This window comes from Crocuta crocuta, unplaced genomic scaffold (genome assembly GCF_008692635.1).
Source record: "Crocuta crocuta isolate KB4526 unplaced genomic scaffold, BGI_CrCroc_1.0 scaffold90, whole genome shotgun sequence".
Taxonomy (NCBI): Eukaryota; Metazoa; Chordata; class Mammalia; order Carnivora; family Hyaenidae; genus Crocuta; species Crocuta crocuta.
The window spans coordinates 4,794,235-4,808,462 of record NW_027527449.1 but is presented as its reverse complement, the minus strand read 5'-3'; the positions used below and the strand labels follow the sequence as shown (position 1 = coordinate 4,808,462).

Genomic DNA, 14,228 nt, shown 5'->3' with positions numbered 1-14,228 from the left:
TCCTTTTTCAAAAGCTAATTGTTCTGGGACAATCAAGCCACATTTGCCTACAAAAACACCAATCTGATCCATGTAGAAAAGAGTAGTGTGATGATCACTTAAAATACTTTCTTTGAGGCACCCGGGCAGCTCAGTCAGTTGGGCATCTGACTCCTGACTCTTGATTTCAGCTGAGATCATGATCCCAGGTCCTGCATGGGATTAAGCCTTTCCTCAGGCTCTGCACTGAGCGTGGAACCTATCTGGGATTCTCTCACTCTCTCTACTCCTCTCCATCCCCCACTCCCTCTCTCTAAAATAAATTGTTAAAAATTAAAATACTTTCTTCAACTACAGAGTGAGTCAGAGGACTCTGAGACTGCTAAAGCTACAGAAGGAAGTACAATTCTCTTCTCCAAACATACAGAGCCTTTGAAATTTTTGTTACAATGATTTGAAAAGTGTGAAGAAGTGTAGAAATAATTTGAAAAGTGTGGGGGAAAAAAAGAAGGAAGGAGGGATGAAAATGGAGGAAAAAACAAAGTTAACTGAAAGACATACTCATAGCCATAAAGAATTTAGCCTTTATTTCAGGGAGAGAAACACCTATTTACTTGGCTACACAAAAGAATATTAAGGAAACCCCGTTCAGTAGAAGAGCTCTCCACTTCTATGCAATTAACATTGAAAGTACAAAAGAAACAGGATTTGGTAATCGGGAGATTGCTTCAGGCTGTCACAGAGGCCACAGAAGACAGAGTAAGACCCCATTCCTGTGCCAACAGTGACATTAATTCCTACACTGCTACCACTGGACTTGCAGAATCTCAGGAACGGCCACTAACAGCGAGCACTTACCCCAGACAGCCTGTGCCAGGCACGGCTATAATCTTGTGTGTACCTTTTCACTCATTTAATCTTCACAACTCCCTAAGAGGGGTGTTCATATTATCTCCGTTTTAAAGGTAAGGAAACTAAAACCTTGACGTTACTTTGGAAAAATGTAACACAGCCAGTTAAGCATCCGACTCTGGCTCAGGTCTTGATCTCACGGTTTATGGGTTCGAGCCCCACATCGGGCTCTGTGCTGACAGCTCAGAGCCTGGAGCCTGCTTTGGATTCCGTGTCTCCCTCTCTCTCTCTGCCCCTACCCTCCTTGTGTTCTCTCTCTCTCTCAAAAATAAGTAAACACTTAAAAACAATTTTTTTAGGTTTTCATTACAACTAATGGTTGCAAATTATTAACTTGGTTGATATTTGTGATATAATGTTGAGTGGATAAAACAACAGATATAATCATATGATGATCTCAAATATTTTTTGAGTGGAGGAGGGAAGGTATGTAAATATGTACGAACACACATATATGAAAAGAAAAATAGATATTAACAGTAACTATTTCTAAATGGAACAGTTTTAATTTTCTTCTTTATAAAAAACCATTACCCTAGTGTTGAGAACTTCCTTTACCTTAAATTAGAACGAATTTACACAACTCACATTTTAGGACCATACAATGCCTTTCACTGCTTAATAAGCATTCACGAATATACAGTTGGATGCTGGTACTATATACCTGACGTTGCTGACCAAAGAAGACAGGAAATACTGATTTTCTCCAGAAATATTCTCTGAATGTTTGGGAAAAAACTTGTTATCTTCAGCAATCTCCAAAGCCACGTGCTTCCCTATCTTCGATGATTTATACAGCCGAAAGTTTCTATTTCTTGTATAAACTCCTACGTCAGAAATTAAGGAGAATGATTATCAATGCACATTTTCAGCGGTTTGCTCTTCTAGTCAGCAAATATTAGACTCCTTTTGTACGGCGTTCTTAGGGAAGCCAGTGCTCACGGTCCAACATGGCAACGTGGGAAGACCCTCAACTCACCTCCTCGTGTGAACACACCAAATCTATAGCTATATATGGGCCAGTTTCCCCTGGAAAACAGCCTAAAGGCCAGCAGATGGACTCCTTCCGCGTGGACAAAGAACCGGACAGCACCACAAAGCAGGTATGGGAGGCCAAGACAGCCTCACCGTGGGCCCCACCCCCAGTGCGACGACCGACCATTGGGAGGGAATTCAAACTCGGAGCCTCTCCCTGAAAGGCAGAGGATTCAACCTCACACACCTCACAGCCCAGCTCTTAAGGCCTGTGCCTAGGAGGCAAGCCCCAGGAACACCTGGCTCTGGAGACCAGCCGGCCTGGGGCCAGTGGCTAAGAAGGGCTCTTACAGGGCCCCGTGCCGACTCACTCACACAGGGCCCAGGGCAGAAGCAGCTCTCCGAAAAGTGCCCAGGGTCTACGCGAAAGAGGCTCCTCATTTTCAAATCACCCTGAGAGCCTCTTCAGGGACGGAGTGGACGGTGCCATCTTCGACGCCTTGCTAAAGCTGTGGCTGCCATCTTTTTCTGGGGCCCATCTGGTCTCCTTTCTCCCCCCTTCTGCAGTGGGTGCCGTCTTTGCAGGCCCCTCTGCCTCCCTCCAGCGGGGGACACAGTCCGGCTCCCCGCCTGCCGTGCTCCCCAGCACCAGTGTCTGCTGGAGGAAAGCGTCTACTGGCGTCTGGTGCCCCGGTTTTTACATTTGCTAACCCACTTTTCAGGGAAGCCCTTGAGCACTTGGCTTGAAAGGCCAGGGAGGCTCACGCTCCTGGGTCCACAGGACTCTCCCAACTGGAGAGACAGTTCCCGGTAGACGACCACTCAAGGCCACGGCACTGAGAGCGGACTGAAACCCATTCCCAGTTTCTGAGAGAGAGACATTCCTTTGCCTGAGGCTTCGGGGGTGGCACAGTCCCAGAGGCCCACAGAAGGGCTCTCAGGGAATGGAGGCCCCGGGACGGAGTTTGGCACTCTCCCTCTGCTTCACTCCAACTCACTGGGATCTTCCAGAAAGGAGCTTATGGCCTTTGCTTGGTGCCCTGAGTTTTGCAGTGGCTGCCAGGGGCCTCCTCTCTGTCACCTGGCTCCGCTGGCCGGTGGGACTTACCGTCACAGGTCCTACCGAACTGTAAGCAACGGAGAAAGAGCTCTTCAACAGCGGCACCCTAGGGCTCCGCAAGAGGCAACAGACACGGGCTCAGTCTCTCTGTGAAAGAGCCTGGTAGCTTCTCAGCACAGGAGCCTAACTGAACGCACACCTGGGGGCTAACTGGAAACCCTTCCGGAGACCTTAAAGGCCAGGCCCCATCTCCATCGTCGCTTTTGCTGTGTCTCACAGCACCAGCACCTCTCAGAGGGCAGCCTGTGTGTGGGTGTGGTGCCCCAGTTTTAACATCTGCTACCCTGCTTTTCGTGGCTGCCTCCCAGGGCCTAAGCCTTGATCACCCAGCTCTGGTGGGGGGTGGGGGTGGCTTTGGGTCCTGAGGCTCATGGGACTGTAACGATCAGGGAGGCAGTTCTGAGACTGCGACCACCACCAGCGCACCGCATAGACAGCGGACTGAAACACCCCCAGCCCTCGTGGGAAAGGGGCCTAACTGCCTGTCCCAGGGCTCCAGCCTGAGGGGCAGTCTTCAAGTCTGGCAGGCATCTAGAAGCGGCAGAGCTGCTCGCAAGGAATGTAGCCAGGGGGCGCTATCGTTGTGCTCTCCTGCTACCTCACGACAGCTCACCTGGGTCTCTCAGAAGGGAGCCGGATCTTTACAGCTGCCACCATGGCCACCTGCATATGACCGGGCTGCGCCGGTCAGTGGGATTGACACTTGCAGTCACACACAGCTGCACGTACTTTCCATTCCTTAAAAGCTGCTGGCACGGGGCGTCCGGGTGGCTCAGCAGGTTAAGCATCTGACTCTTGGTTTTGGCTCATTTCATAGTCTCAGTTTGTGAGTTTGAACCCCATGTCAGGCTCCAAGCTGCCAGTGTGGATTCTCTCTCCCTCTCTGCCCCTACACCTCCCATGTGTTCTCTCTCAGAAGAAATAAATAACCGTTAAAAAAAAAAGAAAAGAAAAGAAAAGAAAGCTGTTACCCAAGGGTCTGACTTCCAATTAGCCTGAATCAAGGTGCCAAATGAGATCTTCCCTTTTGGGATATTAACTGGCCCTGGAGCAACCCAAAGTACTGGGAGCTATTAGAAACAAGATAGGTTGCTTGGGTAATTACAAAAGTTTGAGAAACAGCCAAGAGCTAGGACAGGGCTGTAGGGTAAGTTTCATCTCCTTCACAGGCCAACTCTTCAAGACTTGTAGGGGATGCTAGTTTGCCTAATGCAGGGAAACAAACAGAGTCAAGAAAAATGATGAACAAAGGGCCACATTCCAAACAAAAAAGCAAGATCGAACTCTTTAAAAACCTTAATGAAATAAAGATAAAGAATTTATCTGATAAAGAGTTTAATGGTCATCGAGATGTTCACCAAACTCAGGAGAAGAGTGGATAACACAGTGAGAACATCAACAGAAAGGCAGGAAAATACAAGAAAGTAGCCAATAGAAGTCACAGAGCTGAAAATACGAAAACTGATGTGAAAAACACACTAAGGGTTCAATAGCTAACCAGATGAAGCTGGATAAATGAACTTGAAGGCAGGATGGAGGAACTCACCCAACAGAGCAAAAAGAGAAAAGAATCAAATAAAGTGAAGACAGCTTAAGGGACTTGGAAGACAACACCAAACAGGCCAATATTCACATTATATGAATCCCAGAAGGAGAAAGGGGTGGAAAACTTATTTGAAGAAACAGTAACTGAAAACTTCAATAACCTGGGGAAGGAAAGACCTACAGATCCAGGAAGGACAGCGACTTCTAAATGAAATGAATGCAGAGACCCATACCAAAACACATTATAAAATGCCTGAAGTTAAACACACACACACACACACACACACACGAGAATCTTAAAAGCAACAAGAAAAAAAACAACTTGTTACATACAAGGAAAACCCCATATGACTATGAGCACATTTTTCAGCAGAAACATTACAGGACATAAGAGTGTGGCACCATATATTCAAAGTACTGAAAAAAAAAAAAAAAAACCTTCCAACCAAGAACACTCTACCCACCAAAGTTATCATTCATAGTTGAAGGACAGATAAAAAGTTTTCCAGATGAGCAAAAGATAAAAAAGACCCAGTAACTGCACTACTAGGTATTTATCCAAGGGATACAGGTATGCTGTTTCAAAAGGGCACATGCACCCCAATGTTTATAGCAGCACTGTCAACAATAGCCACGTACGGAAAGAGCCCAAGTGTCCATCAATGGATGAATGGATAAAGAAGATGTGGTGTGTGTGTGTGTGTGTGTGTGTGTGTACACACACCGAGTATCACTCAGCAATCATAAAGAATGAAATCTTGCCATTTGCAACTACATGGATGGAACTAGAGGGCATTATGCTAAGTGAAATTACAGAAAGACAAATATCATAGGACTTCACTTATATAAGGACTTTAAGACACATAACAGATGAACATAAGGGAAGGGAAGCAAAAACAATATAAAAACAGGCAAAGAGACAAAACTTAAGTGACTCTTAAATATGGAGAACAAACAGGGTTGCTGGAGGGGTTGTGGGCGAGGGGGCTAAATGGGTGAGGAACATTAAGGAATCTACTCCTGAAATCACTGTTGCACTATATGCTAACTTGGATGTAAAGTTTAAAAAAAAGAAAAAAGAAAAATCTCAACTTTATATCTCAAGAAACTAGAAAAAGAACAGCAAATAAACCCAAAGTTAGTAGAAGAAAGGAAATAATAAAGGTCAGAGCAGAAATGAATGGAGACTTTAAAAACAACAGAAAAAAAAAAAATGAAAGCAAGACCTAGTTCTTTGTAAAGATAAATGAAATGGACAAACCTTTTGCTAGACTCACCAAGAAAACAAAGAGGACTAAAGTAAGATCAGAAATGAAAGAGGACACATTACAAGCGATACCAAAGAAATTCAAAGGAACATAGAAAACTACTATGAGCAACTGCACTCCAGCAAATTGGGCAATGTGGAAGAAATGCACAACTTCCCAGAAACATCTAACCTTCTAGGGCACCTGGGGCTCAGTCGGTTAAGCATCATCTAACTTTGGGACAGGTCATGGTCTTACAACGTGTGGGCTAGAGTCCAGGGTTGGGTTCTGTGCTGACAGCTCAGAGCCTGGAGCCTTCTTCGGATTCTGTGTCTCCTCTCTCTGCCCCTCCTCTACTCATGCTCGCGCGCTCACTCGCTCTCTCTCTCTCTCTCAAAAATAAACATTAAAAAAACACATAACCACATAACCTTCCAAACCTGATTCATGAACAGAAAACAGCCTGATTACCAGTAAGGAGAGTGAATCAGTAATCAAAAGCCTCCCAATAAACAAAAGCCCAGGAACAGATAGCTTTTATGGTAAATTCTACCAAACAAAGAATAATATGTTCATTCTCAAATTATTCCCTAAATAGACACTTCACACTCACTTTACACAGCCAGCATTATCATGACACCAAAAATAAACCCGGGCACTACAAGAAAGAAAACTGCAGGTCAGTATCCCTGACGAACATAGATGTAAAAGTCATCAACAAAAAAACTAAATCAATAACAAGAGAAATTCAGCAAACCAAACTCAACAATACATGTATCCCCCCACTTTCTGAAAGTTCACATTACGACATTTCACTTTTATGAAAGACTTATATTACTACCTGTTTTCACTCCCTGTAAGATTCCAAAGAAGATTTTCATTTTTACAAAAAAAAAGAAAAAAAAAAGCCATTTCCATACTAATGTAGGTCTTTCAAAAAAGCAAAGTGGTTTACTAAAATCGAAATGATCACCTTGCTCTTTCTGCCATCCTGTATAGACAGCTGCTCCAGAACCTGTGGAGTCTGACTGGGAACAGGACTCCTGGACGACAAATATGTCTAGAAGGCTGTGGTCCAAGGCCACTTTTGCCGTCTGTAAGCGAGGTCTCCAGAACCAGAGGGAGCAAAGAGCTCTTCTTAAAACTGAAGGTGTTAACACTCGAGATGAAACTGAATTCTATCTAGGCAAGAGATGCCCTGATGTGGACAAAGCAAAGAACACCACAATGACTCCTGGTGGCAAACTGAACAAAACTAGAGTAATCTGGGGAAAAGTAACTCGTGCTCATGGAAACAGTGGCATGGTTCGCGCCGAATTCCAACAGAACCTTCCTGCTACAGCCATTGGCCATGGCCTCCATGTGATGCTGTACCCCTCAAGGGCTTAAACTTACCGAAAAGTAAGTAAACAAAGGTGTAGATTTGTTCTCTTGTAAACAAAACGTGCAGAAAACAAACAATAATCTCAATAGATTCAGAAAAAGTATTTGACAAAATTCAACATCCACTTACAATAAAATACTCAAAGTATTTTATACTTATGATAAAAACTCTCAACAAAGTGGGTACAGAGGAAATGTACGTCAACATGATAAAGTCTATTTATGACACACCCATAGGTAACACCATACGCAGTGGTGAAAAGCTGAAAGCTTTTCCTCTAACTTCAGGAACAACACCACCCATTCTCATCCCTTTTACCAACATGGTACTGGACGGCCTAGCCGGAGCAAGTAGGCGAGAAAAGACGTAAAAGGCATCCACATTGCAAAAGAAGAAGGGAAACTGTCATTATTTGCAGATGTCTATGTAGAAAACTCCAAAGACTCCACCAAAAAATTGTCAGAACTACTAAGTCAATTCAGTAAAGTTGCAGGATACAAAATCAACCACACAGAAACCTGTTCATTTCTGTACAACCAGCAACAAACTACCAGGAAAAGAAATTAAAACATAATCCCACTTAAAAAAAAGAAAATAAAATCACACTTATAATTGCATTGGAAAGAATAAAATACATAGGAATAAATTTAACCAAGAAGGCAAAAGACCTGCACTCTGAAAACTATAAAATACTGATGAAAGAAGCTGAAGATGACACAAACAAATGGAAAGATATTTTAGCTCATGGACCCGAATAGTGCCAAGATGTCCATGACACCCAGGGCAATCGATGATTCAGTGCGTCCCTATCAAGATTTCAGCGACATTTTTCACAGAACTGAACACAGATTTCTAAAATTCGAAAGGAACTACAGAAGATCCTGCATGGCCAAAGTAGTGCAGACAAAGAAGAACAAACCTGGAGACATCATGTTTCCTGATTTCAAAGTACATCCCAATGCTATCGTTATCAAGAGACGAGGATATCAGCAATCAAAACAGACATGTAAATCAACGGGACACAATAGAAAGCAAGAAAATAAAGCCATGTATGCGTATGTTCAACTAATTTACAACCAAGGAGCCAAGAATATACAATAGAGAAAGAACAGTCTCTTGAATAAAATGAGCTGGGCAACTGGAAAGTCACATGCAAAATAATAAAACTGTACCGCTTTCTCACACCGTATACAAAAATTGCTTGAAATGAATTACAGACTTGAATATAAGACCTGCAACCATAAAAGTCTTAGAAAACCGGCAGTAGGCTCCTTAACATGGATCTTGGCAATGCTGCTTTTTGTTTTTGTTTTTTATTTTAGAGAGAAACAGAGAGCTTCAGCAGGGGAGAGGCTGGCAGAGAGAGAGAGAGAGAGAGAGAGAATATGAATCCTAAGCAGGCTCCATGTTCAGCACTGAGTCCAATGCGGGGCTCAATCCCACAACCCTGAGATCATGACCTTAGCCAAAATCAAGAGTTGGATGCTCAACTGAGTCACCCAGGCATCCCAGCGATGGTGTTTTAAATTTGACACCAACAACAAAGGCAACAAAAGCAAAAGCAAATAAGCAGGACTACATCAAAGTAAAACGTTTCTGCAGAGAAAGGAGACCATCAGCAAAAGTAAGGTTGAATGGGAGAAAATACCTGAAAATCACAGATCTGACAAGATGTTAGTAGCCAAAATACAGAACTCCTACAACTCAACGGAAAAAGAAAACCTAATTAAAAAGTAGGCAGAATCTGAATCGATGTTTCTCCATAAAAAGACATACACGTGGCCAACAAAACATGTGCAACAGCCCTCATCATCAGTGAAATGCAAATCAAAACTGCAATGAGAGATCACCTCATACCTGTCAAAATGGCTCGTATCAAAAAGACAAGAAATACAAGTATGGAGGAGGCAAGATGGCGGAGAAGCAGGGAGCTCAGTCCGTCTCACTCGCCTCCGTCTCTCACACAGAGAAGGCCTGAAGCCACAGGGACCCTTACAGAATCCAGGAGTCTGGGAGGTAAAGGAGGCAGAGTCTGCTGAGAAAGCCTTATAGAGTGAGTGCAAACTGGGGAAGATAAAAACGGGCCCGGACGGGAGACACGGTGGTGGGGGGGATCCCCCTCTACGGGGAGCTGCGGGGAGTCTAGGGGTAAAAAGAGTGGCCGAAACTACCCAAGGCACTGTCTCTGTTGCTGGAGAAGAGAAAAACCTCCGCTCAGGACACAGAGGGATCCGGTTCCCTGCTGACCAGCTGACCCTGGGCTGGACGCACTCGTCCCAGGCAACCCCGGGGGGAAACTGCTCCCCGCTGGCCAGCTGGACCTGGAGGGGACGCGCGGCGCCTGCAGCTGCGCCCTTGTGCTTCTGGCTGGGCTCGATCCCCAGGGGGGAGGCGAGAGGAGCTTGAAACGGCTCTGAGGGACTCGCCTGTGAGTTTATATTTCAGGCAATTTCAATGGGGTGAGCGGACTGGGATCTGGAAACGAGGCCTGGCCTGGGATCTAGAGCACGACCCACCTTGGCTCCGCCCCCGGCACAGGGAGTTTACACACCCAGAAGAGTGAGTTGCAATGCTTGGTTCAAGAAGGGACCGGGGTGCTGCCAATCTTATCCCCACAACCGCCAAGGCAGGACTCTCGCAGGACGCACTGGACCAAACCACGCCCATCCCCGCTAGAGAGCCACCCTCTTCCTTTTTTTTTCCCTGGGCAAGACCAACATGGATGCACTGCCCTGATTAATTCTGGTCACTGGCCTGCTTCAACAGTCACATTAATCCATTCTCTAGATGTAAATTCTACACATCCGCTGCTACCTTTTTATCTCTTTCTCTCTGGAGTAATCTGACTATATAGTTCCTCTGAGTAGCATCATCGTCGTTTCTTTCGCCTCCTCTCCAACCATACTCCACTCTTTCTCTCTTTGAAGTAAGCCTCTTATCCCTTCTGCCTGCTCATTTCATTTCCAACTTTGCTTCCTCCCCACGCTGTCATTTCTCTTTCTCTATGCTCTTCAACCAGCACTGCATACACCTGGCTGTTTATTTGTAGCTGGGAATTCTGGTTCGATGCTTTAGACTGTCCTTTGTCTATTGGGTTTTTTCTTTTTCCTTTTCTTTGTTCTTTTTTATGTATTTTTATTTTTATTATTCATCCTCCCTCCTTCCTCTTTTCTATTTTCCTTTTTTTTTTTCGTATGTGTCCCCTTTTTTCTTTTTCGTTTTCCCTTTCAGTTTGCATGTTTGTTGGATTTGTCTGTGCATCGGTGTTTGTTCCCTATGTGTTTGTCTGTTTTCTTTTCCAGGGCTACCTCAAGAAACAAGCCAAAGTACACATGGTGGAGAGTCCCAAATACCACTACGAGTAGGAAAATAAAATAACCAGAGTCTCAACAAGAGAGACCAAGAGACACCATTCAAAGAAGACTTTCTGAAAGGACAGGGCCTAGACAGACAAAGAACCTTCTTTGGTACAGCAGTGCTCATAGGTGCAGAGTGCCTAACAAGGTTTTAAAACTAACAAGAGATACTGCTAGGAATTTACCCAAGGGATATAGAAATGCTGAGGCACAGGAGCACATGTACCCCAATGTTCATAGCGGCACTCTCAACAATAGCCAAAACATGGAAAGAGCCTAAGTATCCATCGACGGATGAATGGATCAAGAAGATGTGGTTTATCGATACCATGGAATACTACATGGCAATGAGAAACAATGAAATCTGGCCATGTGTAGCAACATGGATGGACCTTGAGGGTGTTATGCTGAGCAAAATAAGTCAGGCAGAGAAGGACAAATATCATATGTTTGCACGTATAGGAGGATTAGGAGGAACTTAACGGAGGACCATGGGGGAGAAGAAGAGGGGAAATGGGGGGAAAGGGGGACAAACCATGAGAGACTCTTGAATGCTGACAAAAACTGAGGACTGATGGATGTGGGGGGGAGGGGGGAATGGTCACGGAGAGGGGCACTTGTGGGGATAAGGACTGGGTGTTATATGCAAACCAACGTGACAATAAACTATTTGTTAAAAAAATAAATAGTTTTAAGCAATCAAAAAAAAAAAAAACTAAAAAGAGATAGAAAGCTAACCAAAATGACGAAACAGAAGAACTCTCCTCCAAAGAAATTCCAGGAAGAATTGACAGCTAAAGAACTGCTCAAAACAGATATACACAAAATAACTGAACAAAAATTTGGAACAATAGTCATAAAATTAATCGCTGGGCTTGAAAGACGCATGGAAGACATCAGAGAAACTACTGCTACAAAGACTATGGAGCTTAAAAATAGCTGTGATGAATTATAAAAAGGTATAAATGAGATGCAAAATAAAATGGAGGCATCCAATGCACGGATTGAAGAGGCAGAAAGGAGAATAAGTGATTTAGAAGACACAATTATAGAAAAAGAGGAAGCTGAGAAAAAGAGAGATGAACTGATCCAGGAACACAAAAGGAGAGTTTGAGATCTCAGCGATACATTCAAATGGAATAATATCCGTATTATAGGAATTCCAGAAGAGGAAGAGAGAGGGAAAGGTGCTGAAGGAGTCCTGGAACAAATTATAGCAGAGAACTTCCCCAGGCTGGGGAAGGAAACAGACGTTGAAATCCAAGAANTGAGGGAAGTGTTGCAAGGAACACAAGATACCAGAGACACCACCACAAGCATGAATCCCACAAAAGACACGGTGACTCTAAACCCATATTTTTCAATAATAACACTGAATGTGAATGGACTAAATGCCCCAATCAAAAGACACAGGGTAGCAGAATGATAAAAAACCAAAATCCATCTATTTGCTGTCGACAAGAAACTAATTTTAGGCTGGAGGACACCTTCAGATGNAGAAAAAATACGCAGCCAAGAATCCTCTATCCAGCAAGCCTGTCATTCAGAATAGAAGGGAAGATAAAAGTCTTTCCAAATAAAACAAAAATGTAAAGAATTCATCACCACTAAACCAGCCCTACAAGAAATCCTGAGGGGGACTCTTTGAGGGAAGTGTTGCAAGGAACACAAGATACCAGAGACACCACCACAAGCATGAATCCCACAAAAGACACGGTGACTCTAAACCCATATTTTTCAATAATAACACTGAATGTGAATGGACTAAATGCCCCAATCAAAAGACACAGGGTAGCAGAATGATAAAAAACCAAAATCCATCTATTTGCTGTCGACAAGAAACTAATTTTAGGCTGGAGGACACCTTCAGATGGACAGTAAGGGGATGGAGAAATATCTATCATGCTACTGGAAGTCAAAAGACAGCTGGAGTAGCTATACTTATGTCAGACAAACTGGACTTTAAGGTAAAGACAGTAACAAGGGATGAAGAAGGGCATTATATAATTACAGGGTCTATCCATCAGGAAGAGCTAACAATTATAAATGTCTATGCACCAAATATGGGAGCACCTAAATATATAAAACATTCACAAACAGAAACACTCTTATGGGTAAGAATGGGCTAATAGCAGGGGACTTTAATACTCCACTTACAGCAATGGATAGATCAACTAGACAGAAACTCACTAAAGACACAATGGACTTGAATGACACATTGGACCAGATGGATTTGACAGATATACTTAGAACTCTACATCCTGAGGCCATGGAATTCCCTTTCTTCTCAAGTGCACCTGACACATTCTCCAAGATAGATCACATACTGGGACATAAAGCAGCCCTCAATAAATATAAAAGAATTGAGATCATACCATGCACACTGTCAGATCACAATGCTATGAAACTTGAAATCAATCACAGGAAGAAGTCTGGAAAACCTCCAAAACATGGAGGTTAAAGAACACCCTACTAAAGAACGAATGGGCCAATCAGGCAATTAGAGAAAAATTTAAAAAATATATAGAAACAAATGAAAACGAGAATACAACAATCCAAACTCTATGANAGTGGGATTCATTCCTGGGTTACGGGGCTGGTTCAATATTCACAAATCAATCAATGTGATACATCGCATCAACAAAAGAAAAGAAAAAACCATATGATCTTGTCGATAGATGCAGAAAAAGCATTCAACAAGNAAACCATGAGAGACCCTTGAATGCTGAGAACAAACTAAGGACTGATGGGGTGGGGGAGAGGGGAAGTGGGTGATGGGCATGGAGAAGGGCACTTGTGGGGATGAGCACTGGGTGTTATATGGAAACCAACATGACAATGAACTATTAAAAATTTTTAAAAATTAAAAAAAAAAGAAATAACAAGTGTTGGTGAGGATACAGAGAAAAAGGAACCCTCTTGCACCACTGATGGGAATGTAAACTGGTGCAACCACTGGGGAAAGAGTATGGAAGTTCTTCAAAACAATTAAAAATAGAACTGCCGCATGATCCAGTAATTCCACTTCTGGGTATTTATCTGAAAAAAATAAAAACTCTAATCCAAAAAGATAGGTGCGTCGCCATATTCACTGCAGCATTAATTACAATAGCCAAGCTATGGAAACAACCTACACATCTATAAAATGGAGTATTATTTAACCATTTAAAAAAAAGAGAGAAAATCCTGCTTGCAACAACACAGATGGACCTTCAGGGCATTATGCTAAGTGAAATAAGTCAGACAGGGAAGGACAAATACCATATTGCTTATATATAGAATCTAAAAAATTAACATAAAAACACAAGCTAATAAATACAGAGAACAGACTGGTAGTTGCTTGAGGTGGGGAGGTAGGGAGGTGGGGGTGAGCCAGTGGGTAAAGGGAATGAAAAGACACAAACTTCAGTTATAAATAGGTCATGGGGATATGACGTAGAGCACAGCAAATATAGTAACACTGTATTGCCTATTTTAAAGTTGCTAAGAGGGTACATCTTAGAAATTCTCCTTTGAAAAACAATTCTGTAACTATGTATGGTGATGGAAGTTAATTAGTTACTGTGGTGATCATTTTGCAATATGTGCAAATATCATTATGTTGTACACCAGAAACTGATGAAACGTGGTATATCAATTATACTTCAATTGAAAAAATGAAGATGAAGAAAAAGTCACCTTCACATAAACAAAAATAAAAATGAGAAAAA

The 14,228-nt window shown here is 43.0% G+C and overlaps 1 protein-coding gene across 10 annotated transcripts in view; it reads right to left on the bottom strand.

The window, feature by feature from the left end:
- Positions 1 to 14,228, bottom strand: part of PRIMPOL (primase and DNA directed polymerase) — a 55,637-nt gene that overhangs the window by 13,590 nt on the left and 27,819 nt on the right. For 8 of the 10 annotated variants that reach the window (XM_077762099.1, XM_077762082.1, XM_077762066.1 and 5 more), the window contains one exon: positions 1,556 to 1,718. The exons of the other annotated variants lie outside the window; for them this stretch is intronic. In XM_077762099.1, the coding sequence (XP_077618225.1) occupies positions 1,556 to 1,718 (163 nt within the window). The remainder of the gene's footprint in view (positions 1 to 1,555; positions 1,719 to 14,228) is intronic. 10 annotated transcript variants of the gene reach the window in all.